General features: G+C 41.0%; 1 protein-coding gene across 2 annotated transcripts in view; it reads right to left on the bottom strand.

Annotated features, from left to right (window-relative positions):
* The window catches only part of Lrp11 (LDL receptor related protein 11), a 38,686-nt gene that overhangs the window by 13,384 nt on the left and 12,589 nt on the right, over nt 1–12,713 (bottom strand). The window contains exons 4-5 of one of the 2 annotated variants that reach the window (XM_020175999.2): nt 8,590–8,715; nt 7,489–7,701 (exon numbers count right to left, since the gene is read on the bottom strand). In XM_020175999.2, coding sequence (XP_020031588.1) covers nt 7,489–7,701; nt 8,590–8,715 — 339 coding nt within the window. Of the gene's footprint in view, nt 1–7,488; nt 7,702–8,589; nt 8,789–12,713 lie in introns of those variants that run through there. The other variant, XM_074072366.1, reaches the window with a different exon arrangement.

Raw genomic sequence — 12,713 nt, 5'->3', positions numbered from 1 at the left:
CTTGTCATTTGCTTATACACTCTCAGCCTTGGTGAGTGTTCTTGAGCTTTCGATTGTCAAAGATACAGGAAATACTGCTGTGTTTCAGAGTTAATCACCTGAAATTTCCAAATGCTATTTGCTTATGGATCTCAAAAAGAACACAGTTTATGATGTGGAGATAAAAATTACTGATATGCCTATCTCTTGGTCTGCCCAGCAGCTGTGCACTCAAAATTTAGCAGCCCTTGGAATTCAAGCTACTGGATGCACCACTTCTGCATTCCTTTCCTCTTCCCCCCAGGTAGCTGCAAAGAGACCTCTGTGCGTTCTCCATCACTGCTCTCTCCAGTAATAAATTTGGAAGTGGGAAGATCACATGGTTAGGAAGTCCTAACCTTTTGAAAAATAAGGACCTAGAACTACACAAAAAATGACAAAATTTACCAAGCCCCTGTCCTTTTTTTAGAGGATTAACTGGCTTGTCTTTTACCCAAAAGGAAAACAAAAAATTGTGTTCACCATGTTTCTTTCTAAGGAGCTTGTTCATCTTAACTCTGAAGAGAAACTCAGTGCCAGGGCCAGCATCGCACTGTCTATTGGTTATCTGAGTGAACTGTCTATGGACTTTCAGCTCTTTTGCCTTACCACTGAACGTGAGTGTTCCAGCAAAACTTCATAGGGTGCAAACATTTACTGAAAAAATTATTTACATATAATATCTCATGCAACCTTTGTAGCCACAGATAATATTATCCTCCTACAGATGAGGAGATGCAGTTCAGAGAAGTTAATTAGTAGTAGCCAGGAGCTAGTGGGGCTGGAATTAGAACCCAGAACTGACCCAAAGCAGCCTTTCCAGTGACCAACACTGCTTTCAAAGTCATAGCTAGCAAGCACAAGCTTCCTACTCCAAGAACTTACAGATGATATCATATTTATTAACTCATATCCTGGCATTATTACAAATTTCAATGTAAAAGCCTAGGACAAAGCTCTGTGAAGGCTGCAGAAGAGAAATGGACTGTTAACTGGAAAGGGGGTCTGAACTTAGGGGTCAAGTTCATTCTGAATCTTCAGCTTTCAAAATTAAAGAGTATTTTCTTCAGTGTCCCTATCCCTGGGGAGGAGGAGACAGGGATGCAGAGTTGGGAGGAATCAGATACTGGGGGAGAGAACATATGTGCTCAGAAGACACCAGGAGGCATGACTGCCATGGATTCTAGAACTTTCCAGGGTATTACCGTGCCTTCCTGGTATTCAAAATGTGAATTTTGGTTTTCTACCTTTCATGGAAAAATGCACTGTAATTTCCCAGACTGCCTGATTCCCTTTTCCTAGACTTCAGCACATGGAATGCCATAGAGGAGGTTTCACTCCCACACATCTAGTCACGGGCTTCATCCAGTGTGGCAGATCAGCACTAAACAGAACAATTACAGTGCACGTGGCTCAAGTGGTAGAGTGCCAAGACCCTGAGCTCAAACCCTGGTACTGCCAAAACAAACAAACAAGAAACAATTACAGCACTTGCATCGAAAATGTTTCTTTTTGTATTGATCCTTCTAGAAGAGTTCATGTCTTGGGAAGACATTTTTCCCCCTCTTCTAGATGACCTATTGCATTATGTCTATCATGCATGCCTACCATTCACTGAGGGAGGTGGCAGCTGATTGGAAATTGCTTTAATTTCATTTTCAATCCCCAGAACATTTTCACATTCTGGATTAAGTTGGAAGTACAGTTGAGAAACTGGCTAACATATGGGCCTGCCTTCTAGACTGCCATGCTGCTTTCTGTGGTTACCCATGACACCAGCCCAACCAACACAGTAACCAGCATTGACCTTTCTTGCTGGTCATTGTGAAGGACTCTGAATGTCTGCAAAGCAGGTAAGAGGGGCCTCTCTTCAGGAAACGTTTAGTATTTTGCTAGGAAAGGATAGCTGTTAACCAGGTATACCTGGCACTGTTGGGGATGGGGGGTGCACCTCAGTGATAGAGCGGTGCTTAGCACACACAAGACCCTGGCTCAGTCCCCAGCACCACACACATACAAAATCACTGTTTGTGAACATATTTGCATTCGCCTGTAGGGTAGTGTTTTAATTCTATCAGAATGCTGGGGATATTAAACTGATTTCTAGGTACAATTATATTTAAAATCAAGTGGTTCCTTGGAACTTACCCACATGTGAGTTAGGGGTTACAAATAGAATTTACTAAACATCTATAGATTTCAAAAATAAAAATTATGTGACAGATAAGCCGTGTAGAAGATCCACGTGCCTCTTCCAAGATAGCCACCTATCCAAGTGCCTCAGGATAATGGACTTTGCTGTCAGGCATCTGCTGATTACAGACGATTAAAAGTCATTTTCCAAAGAAAGAAGTACATCAATGAAAGAGGACCTAGTCCCCTCAAAATAATCTCATGGAAATAACCACAAGATGTCCTCATTTGTAATGAGAGAATTTCCTTTCACTGAATTTTCCATCTGGTTCAGAATCTGACAGATTCCTGGCACTATGGTGGAGAAAGATAGGCTTCGCAGCTGTGCTGTCTATCATACTTTGACAAATCCAAACTACCTTCTTGGAACTGTGACCTGACAGTTTCCAAATGATTTCCCCATAAGAAAAGAGATAGTCTACCACAATGAGAAGGTGAAATATGAAAAATTTAGGGCATATGAATAAAACCTTTAAAAAGGTCCTTAGGGGTGGTGGAGTGGCATACATGAGGCATTGGGTTTGAACCCCCAGCCAAAAAAAAAGGGAAAAAAAATCCTTAAATAAAATACCTTCTATCATAACACAAAGGTCAAAGTTGCTTACTCTAGTACTTCCAGAAGAAACTACCAATGAGCTTTGGCCTAGTTAGCAGAGAAACCAGGAAAATGCAAAAAGAACTTCACACTTGCACACAAAGCATACCTTCTCTTGGATCCATGTCTCAGTTCAGTTTTTTACAGAATCTGACTGAAGTGCTGTGCTAGACATGAATTCTCAAATTGTCAAAAAAAAAAAAAAAAAACAAAAACCCAAACCAGAGCTCATGTGAAGGCAGATACAACACTATTTTTACAGCACTCTGCAGGGCTTGAAATCAGATTTGTTTCCTCTTGCTCCATTGGATGAAAGAGAACTGCCTTGTTAATGAATGACTTGGACTACACAGAGAACAGGCTCCCAGCTGCAAACATATCCAACAACAATCCAGCCACTATGTCATTAGGTGCTGAGCAAACACAGGCCACACTAGAGTCTGTGTTCCCCTAGCCAGAGGCTTGGAATGTCCTGAGTGTGCATTCACTTGTATAACCAAACATTTGTACAAGCCCTTCATCTGATCCCCAGTGATATCCCTGGAATGAGCCACCAAGGGTGGGGTAACTTGGTGTAGGCATCCCCAGACTTCAGGCTTCAGAAACATCTCTTAGCAGACTGTACTGATTTTATTCCCATCAGAAGTGCATGAGACTTGTTTCTCTCCACCCTTACAGGCATTAGTTATTATGATTTTTTTACCTTTTACAATGTCATTGACAGATGAAAGGTTGCATCTCCTTACTTTCTATGCTACAACATTAGTATTTGTCTAAGTGCCTTGTAAACATGTCTTTTTTCTTTTTTATTTAATGGACTGGGGTTTGAACCCAGGGCCTTCACCTTGAGCTCCTCCTCCAGCCCTTTTTTGTGAAGGGTACTATTAGGCCCAGGCTGATTTTGAATGGCGATCCTCCTGATCTCTGCCTCCTGAGTAGCTAGGACTATAGGCGTGAGCCACTGGGGCCTAGTTTGTTGACATGTCTTAATGAGCCAAGTCCTATTTCTCCTTACCATGTGCCTGTGGGTGAAGGAGGCAGTGGAAGAAATCATATTTATTGTACATCTGATGATCCTTTTAAAATGCAAACATATGTCACAAACAATAATGCACAGTGAAATCAATTTCTGTTTTGCCATTCAGGGACAGTATCTGGTGGGTTTAGGGACAGCAGAGGGGGAGGATAGAGACAGCTGCTGTCTAAACAGAAACAGAGGGCTCTTTTTTTTTGGTGGGGCTGGGTTTGAGCTCAGGGCTTTGCAAAGCAGGTGCTCTACCACTTGACACATGCCTCCAGTCCATTTTGCTTTGATTATTTTGGAGATGGGTTTCTTCAACTATTTGCCTGGGCTGGCCTTGAACCACTATCCCCCTGATCTCAGCCTCCCCTGAGTAGGTAGGATAACAGATGTGAACAACCAGGGCCTGGCAGAGGGCTCTTTCTAACATTTTCAAAGTTCTATCTTCATCCCTAGACTTTCAAAAATTGTGTTTTTGATGAATATTTTATAACACATGACTGCTCACAAATGAGAATAAAATTTTATAAAACATTATCATCCTGGTTTCATTAAAAATGAATAAATGTGTGTGTAAAAAAAAGTAACCAGAAATAAATGCAACCAAGTGTTTATTGTGAGTTTTGCTAGATGATTTAAATTTTTTTTTTTTGGCAGCATTAGGGTTTGAACCCAGGGCCTCATACTTGCTAGGCAGGAGCTGTTACCACTTGAGCCACTCTGCCAATCTCTTTTTGTGTTGGGCATTTTCAAGATAGGGTCTCCTGAACTATTTGCCTGGGCTGGCTTCAAACTGTGATCCTCCTGATCGCTGCCTCCTGAGTAGCTAGGATTACAGCCATGAGCCACCAGTGCCCAGCTAGGTGATTTTAATTTTCTTCTTTACATTTTCTATATTTTCCAAATTTTCTACAATAAATGTGAATTGCTTTAATAATTTGAAAAATGTGCAAATATGTCATAAAGAATAACTGGACATCTAATCTTTTTGCCTCTGTTGAAACATCACTCTACATCTTCATAGCTAAAACTAAAGGTTTATTGATTATAAAAAAGGACAAAAACAGATTGCAAATACATCTGACATTGGGTGCTGACTTCTATCAACTGCTGGTGGCAGCCTCCTGGAGCACGATTTTCAGAGGTTTTAAGCTGAGTTCAAAACCCTGGGCATCGTGTGGTAACGGATAGGCAGTACCTAGCGTGGGGAAGGCTAAGGAGCAAAGTATAAGCGCCAGGCTATTCCAGTTTTGTTTCCACTCTATCCTCAGCCACTGTGATTGTGCTCCTGTGGGCCCTTCTACCAGGGCCTTAGCAGGAATTCATCTACCCTGGCCTCTGAGAACCCAGTTCTCTGTGAGCTTCCCTTCCCTGCAGCACTTCTGCCAGGGCCACCTGGTCTCCACTTACCTGTTCTTTAGGTGGTGGCTTATACGTAGTGATTGATCTGTCCAGAAGGTGGCAGTACCGATAAGTCATGAACCAAGAACTGGCATGTGAAGTGTGCCTAACTGAAAGGTCACAAGGAAAGCCCTCATAGTTTGCCATGAGGTACACCGGGCATGGCCCCGGGACTGAGGAGGCGGAGGCCAGAGAAGTGTGAGTTCAAGGGCAGCCTGGATTAGAAAGACACTGACTCAAAAAACCCCACAAAGCTGAGCTCAGTGGCTCACACACATAATTCTAGCTACTTGAGAGGCTGAGATGGGGAGCTTTGTGGTTCACAGCCAGCCTGGACAAAAAGTTAGTGAGATCCCATTTCAATTAATAAACTGGACATGGTGGCATGCACCTGTCATCCCAGCTATGCAGGAAGTATGAACAGGAGGATCCTGGTCCAGGTTGGCTTAGACACAGAGAACTGATCTTAAAAATAACAAAAGTAAAAGGGGCTGGGGGTGTGCCTCAAGTGGTAGGGTGCCTGCCTAGTAAGCACAAGGCCCTGAGTTCAAATCCTACTACTGCCAAAAAAAAAAGAAAACTCCTTAAAGAATTCAGCATTTTGCAGACATGTTTGTATAGAGGCACTTAAAATGTACAAAATATTCAAAAAAAACTTTGGAAAGAAATGTACCAAAATATTAAAAGTAATTTTCAATAAAGACTGGTATTTTAAGTAATTTTTGTGTTATTACTTTGCATCTTCCATGTTTTGTAAAATAAACAAAAATTTATTAATAAAAGTTATTAAAGTACTGAGATTATTTCAGTAAAACATGCAGAGTTTGAATACTGCAAAGACAGTCACAAAACTGAAATCTGACAATCTGGATTTCTGTTCCGTAATAATGCAAATATAAAGGTATACAAAAAGAAATTTAAAATGAAGGAGTTTTATAATACTTTAGTAGTATGAATGTGTTTTAAAATCTTATTAGCCTTATTTAAAAAAACAAAAAAACCCTGATTGGTTAAGTGAAATTGGACATATAACTGAATTAGTACCCCAGATGATTGTGTCAAGGTGACCCTTCTCTTCGTGCTATGCTGCTTCATCTCAGCATAACCTGAAGTTTCACACTTAGGGCATTAGTTTCTGTAAGCTAATTTATTTACAAATAAATGTATTGGTACATTTGGTGTATGTATATATATATGAATGTACAGTCATCCCCCCATATCCAGGGGTTCCATTTCCATGGATTCAACTAACCTCTTGTTGAAGTTGTTTAGATAAAAAAAAAAATGTGTTTTGGGCTGGGGTGTAGCTCAGTGTAAAGTCAGTGCTTAGCACACACAAGGACATGGGTTCAATCCTCAGCACAATACAAAACACTGGGTGTGTACTGAACATGTAGCCAGCTTTTCTGGCCATTAGTTCCCAAATGATACAGTATAACAACAGTTCACACAGCACTTACAGTGTGCCAGGTGTTCTAAGGAATCTAGAGGTGATTTAAAGTACACAGGAGGATATGTGCAGGTGACATGCAAATAACATGACGCTTTTTAGAAGGGACCCGAGCATCTGTGGACTTTAGTATCCTCAAACCACTCCCAAGGGACACCAAGGGATGAGTGTACGTAGTAGATGCTCCTTACTATGAATTAATCAGTGAAAATGTCAGGTTTTTTTCTTTTTACCAAACTCTTCATATTTTTTCTCATTTTTATTAGGATATATTCAGTGTACAGGGGAATTCATTGTGACAATTCCAAATAGCCTTACATAGTACATTGGTTGGATCACCCTCACCATCTCCCCTACCCCCAACTCCTTCCCTTCCCACTTAAAGCAATTGCAAGAGGTATGTGAAGTCCATCAACCATTATTCTCTCACCTTCATCTCTTCCATACACCTGCCATCCTTCTCATAAGCACCCCTCTACACTGTGCCTCTCATTACTAATTCCTAAGTCAATGTTAAAAGGGGTTTCTCTAAGTATCCCCACTGTGAGTATACTTTACTTTCCAACCCCTTCCCTCTCATCTCCCATTATCAACAGCTTTCAATACATATTGTTATACCCTCACCTGCACAGATGTTATGTATTTCAATATTGATGACCCTCTACCAATCTTTTCCTTTCCCTCTTCCTCCCTACCCAAAGCTCCATAGAGAAGTTCCACCATTACAAACATGTTCTATACATGAGTTTGTATATGGTCACATAAACTTGAAAATGAGGTTATTCATGGAGAATCTGTCCAAGTCCTTACCTGGCATCACAGGAATAATTTGACTCTCTAGTCCCCCGAAGGCAGAGTGATTCTTCTTCTCCGGGTCTGATAAAGTTGCTGGCTGGTTGGGAGCAGTGACCTTCTGAGACTTTTGCAACCAGGAGTCCCCCTCTGCATCATCACTCAGCCCTGCAGCTCCCGGCTGGGCAGGACTGGCTGCTGTGTGGGTTGCCGTCTTGCGGCCAAGGCCCACTGACGTGTGGAAGAGCTTAGTTAGTTGCTGGATTTCTTTTCTGAAGTTTAACGAAAACCACTACATTTGTAGTTGATTTAAAGTCATGGCTATTTGAGACTAATGACCCACCCAGCTAAGACATGTCAGAGCCCTGTAAAAACTGTTACCACTCTCTCTGCTTTTCAAATGAGTAATCAGTCTTCCCTCCCAGTAAGCAGCTTTCCAAATATTACATGCAAAGAAATGGACAGAGACAAAACTAAAACCTTGTATTTCCAGTCTCTCTAGGCAAGAGCTCTACCAGTTGAGCCTTGTCCTCAGCGCTTCTTGTTTTAGTTTACTTTTAAGATTAAGGTCTTGAGTTTTGCCTAGGGTGAGCCTCAAACAGTGATCCTCCTATCTGTCGCTGGGATTATAGGAGTGAGTTCCTGAGTCCACTGCAGCTTTTCTTTCTCGCAGTGCACTTTTATGTATGTGACATTGAAGCTCTAACTTAGCTTAGTCTGACCCTAGTGTGTCATAAATGTTCTTTAAAAATTATCAAAACAATGCCAGGCATTGTGGCATATACCTGTAATCCTAGTACTCAGGAGTTTGAGGTAGGAGTATGCTGAGTTTCAGGCTAGCCTTGAGGCTCAAAAAAAGTTATCAAAACAAAATATTAATTCATTTCAATTTTTTAAAAAGGATATGTAATTCAGTATTTTCAGGATGGGAAAATATTTGGAAAAAAAAAAAAACATATAGAATCAAAATTTTGACATATGCAACTCAGACCTGAAACTTAGTGAATTCCCACTCAAGGCATAGCTTTTTCAAATAAAGTTAGACCTAACACTAGGCAGAGGATGAACACTGGGTTCCTCTCCAACCTTTTTTAGTGACAAGGCCACGCGTCAACTCACAGTTTTGACAGAAGGCTTCGTCAGACCCATCAGGACACTGTGGTACTCCATCACAAGCCAGGGTGATGTCAACGCAGCAGCCATCGTCACAGAAGAAGTGGTAGCGTGAGCAAACAGTCAAACATCCTGTTTGTAAACCAGTCTCAAGTCACAGGAGTGCAGGAAAAGTTAAGACCCACTGTGTCCAGATGAGCAGACGCTAGGGGAAGGGGAACAGGCATTTGGGTAAAGTGATGGGGACAATGGGGAAAACCTAAGAGTCAGAGCAACAGGTTCTGAAAAGGTTGCAGGGCCTTTTCTTGACCTGATGACTGTCTTCTAGGAGTGCCCAGGGCTCTGCCTGAGGGCCTTTCTCCAAGCCTACGCTGCCTAAGAGGCTGGAACAGAGGAGCAGTGACTCTGGACCCTCCATGCCCCCTGGTGTCCCTCAGGTGTCTCACCTGCATTCATTCCTTCACTCCCACTGGGTTCTCTTCCTCTGGTTATTGACTGCTCCTCAGTTGGCCACCTAACACCGTGCCACCACTTGGCTGACTATGTTTTAATAGAGATGGGGTTACCATATGCTGTCTCTTGCATTCGCATATCCAAGTAATTCTTCACTGAGATGAGCTTTCTGCTGTTGAATCCCACTTGTTGTCTACCAACATAGTCTTTTGCTATTGGCTGACAGGAGTTTATTTTTATGGAATAATGACATTTTCTTCCTTTTTGGAGCTCTTAGGAATTTTTAGTTTGCAGTACAATCAATTTATAGAAGCAACAAATATCTTATTTTCTTCTCTCTCTCTCATCTCCCTATATAGCCCAGGCAGGTATCAAAATCTCTATCCTCCTGCCCCAACCTCCCAAGTGCTAGAATTATAGGTGTGTACCACCATACCCTGTTAAATATTTTTTTGAAAGGCATTTTTCTTCATCCTTGATTAAGGCACCTTTACTAGACTTAGCTACACAAGGACTGGGTACTGCCTGACACTGGTAACACAGATGAAAGATATCCAGCTAGAATTAGGTCAGAAGGAGTCCCACAGTTTTGCAGTAATAGATGGACTATGCCACTTTGGAGTAGGATAGCAGGATCCTATGTTAGTTCTATTTTTGTTTTTAGAGTGACCTCCATACTGATTTCCATAGTGGCTGCACTGATTTACATTCTCACGAACAGTGTACAAGGACAACTTCTCCCTACCCTTCAGATCCTCGTTAGCATTGGTCAGTTTTTTGTTTTCTTGAGGATAGCCATTCTGACTACAGTGAACTCTCAATGTCGTTTTGAGTTGCATTCCGTTCATGACTAAGGATGTTGAATATTTTTTAATGAGTTTATCAGCCATTTGTACGTCTTTTGAGAACTAAGTCATATACCTATTTATTAATTGCATTATTTATTCTTTTGGTGTTTATAATTTTCTGAGCTCTCACATATTTTGGTTATTAATCCCTTGTGACATGAATAATTGCAAAGACTTTCTAACATTTTGTAGGCTGTCTCATCACTCTGATAATTATTTCCTTTGATGATAATTACTTCCTAGACAATTCTCTCTGGAACATGGGAGGGTGCAAATTATGTGATATTCTACTGATGACGATGACCAAGCACACTCCACGTGTACAAATGACATCTTAGACATATATTTTATTGAAAAGCAGTTAAGCTAAGATGTTGGAAAAGGAGTGCAAGGCAAGTTGAAGATATCTTGGTTCAGGAAGAAAAACAAGGTAAAGAAAGTAAATGATAACAGAAGCTCCTGCAGGCAGTCTACAGCTAAGACAGAAAGATGGGCTTCCAGAGTCAGCTGCAGCTATCAGGAGGAGTTGGAAGAAAAAGCAAAGGGAAACTCTGACCAAGTGCGACTTAGTTGCTTGTCATGTTTCTTAAAGTCATAACATGAAAATCCTACATAGCTCAAGGTTATACTTATTTCTGCATGGTTTTAGATACAGGTCCATATTTATAATTTCTCTGTATCTGGATTAGTGGTCTCCAAACTTTTTGATATATTGAACACTCATCTCAAATTTATATGTAAGTAATATGCATAGAATATACACCTTGTTACACATACTGAAAAATTTCAGAAGATTAAATTTTCTTCTTTCCTGTGCTAAAAATGTTTTGAACATCTCTTGGGGGTCTTATCTAGAGCCCACTCTAGATCATATTGGAAGTACCTTCTTTTCCAAACATGCAAAAAAGTATTTAAAAATGTCAATCTAGTAACAATTGAACCAATTACTATCATGTGGTCAGAGGTACCCTCTTGTTTGTTTACTCTGGTAGGTGCCACTCTTGGTTACTGTAACAGCTGGGTCATTAATCGCAAGACGAGCATATATAACAGAGGAGACAGAAAAACCCCTCTATCCCTACCTGCTTTTCACTATTCATACACAGTACTTCATTAACTTTAAATCATAGCATATTTTCCAATGTAACCAGTACGTGATTCCAGGAAGTAGTATACGATACTGATTCATATTTCTTATATAAAGTACATACATAGACTGACACCAAAGTGGCTTTTCAGTAGGTGATTCACATTGTTCTCTGTCACTTCAAATACATTTTATTATCCTGGAGAAGGGTCAGAAATTTACAACTGATGGTCTGCCTTCAGAGCCTGGAAAGCTGGCCTGCATGAATAAACCAGGGCAAACCACTGGCTGGTAAGGTGTCAGCCACCTGCTCATGTCTATGTAGGCTCTTCCTCCCTGACAGGCCCCAGGCTACTAATTCCTGCACAGATGACAAGGCTGGCTGTGTCTTCATCCCAAGAGCACTTTCCTCCCAGAATCAGCACCTGATTCAGTGCCTGTCCAGGTGAGCCTCCTTGGACCCTCAATCTTACACCAGTGAGCTGTGAGCGTCCCCAGTGCTGGGCTTCCTGTGTCTTGGTGCATGCCCAGCCACGGAGACACTCGGCATGATTCTAGTAGCTGGCTGACTCTCCTGTGCAGCTGCAGTCAATCCACAGGGCTGACCAAATCCAGACTGGGTTACTCACTATCCCTGGAGACACGATGATGCCAGAGTGGGGAGAGTTTGGTGTCTGGCTTCCTCACGGCAGGTAAACCATGCGGGAACAGGGAGTTGTCAGCCATGCAAAATTTTAATGCTACTTATGCAAATTATCAAGGTTGCCAAGTCCTTAGGATTCTAAAACCTCCAGCTTTGTAAAACTTCATTTTTAATGTGCATATCTATGTTTTTGAGGGAATACTAAATCCATTATTGTAAAAGTAAATTGCAGTCATATTCCAATTTTTTTTATCCTTCTTCTTCAAACTGCTGCTTAATTACCAGCCAAATCTTAAGTATTAGACACTTAGTACTCAAGAAAGCCAGAGATGTGCTGCAAATTTGCTAGAGCTATGGCTAGTGAGGATGGCAAAGCTTCGGGAGGATGGTGGTCCCGTCTACTGAGTGTGCCTCTCTGTCCCCAGTGCTTAGCACAGCTCCTGCACACTGCAGACTCTAAGAAAATATCCCCTGACTGGATAACGGGGTTCTCAAAGGTGCACTATCTCAGCACTTCTCCAGAGAACGATGGTGAGGGGTGCAATGCCTCTGTATTCTTAGTGTTGCCCGTTCCAAACAACAGGTCTTTTTTAAAACTTGGGGAGCTAATATTAGAAATGCAGATGTAAGTAGCATAGAAGAATGAAAGAAATGATTTTTCCTTGTGCAATAGAATAAGAGAATGTCATTATATTTAAAATTATACTATTAATACTTTCCTGTACAGTGTAGTGTCCAGGAAAACTTTTAAGTAGTGCTTTTCAATTGACCCATGTACTTTGCATATTTTAATATGTTTGAACTGCACTCTTTAATCATACTCTTTTATTTCTTTCTTAAATTTTTTTGAAATAATTTATTGTATAGAAATTGATTGCACCCAACAGCCAAGTCTTACTTCCATCCTGTGGTATGCTTTTCCTCCCCTCCACACTTTATTTTTAATTAACAAATATAATAGTTATATTTATGGGGTGTGATGCAGCGTTTTGACACATGTATACATTGTGGAAGGATTAAATGAAGCTAATTAACATATCCTTCAGTTCACCTATCAGTTTTGTGGTGAGAGCATTTAAAATCTGCGTTTTTATTTGCC

The sequence above is a fragment of the Castor canadensis genome, chromosome 1 (assembly GCF_047511655.1).
Source record: "Castor canadensis chromosome 1, mCasCan1.hap1v2, whole genome shotgun sequence".
Taxonomy (NCBI): Eukaryota; Metazoa; Chordata; class Mammalia; order Rodentia; family Castoridae; genus Castor; species Castor canadensis.
Note: the sequence above shows the minus strand (reverse complement) of the source record. Positions and strands in the feature narration are given on the sequence as shown.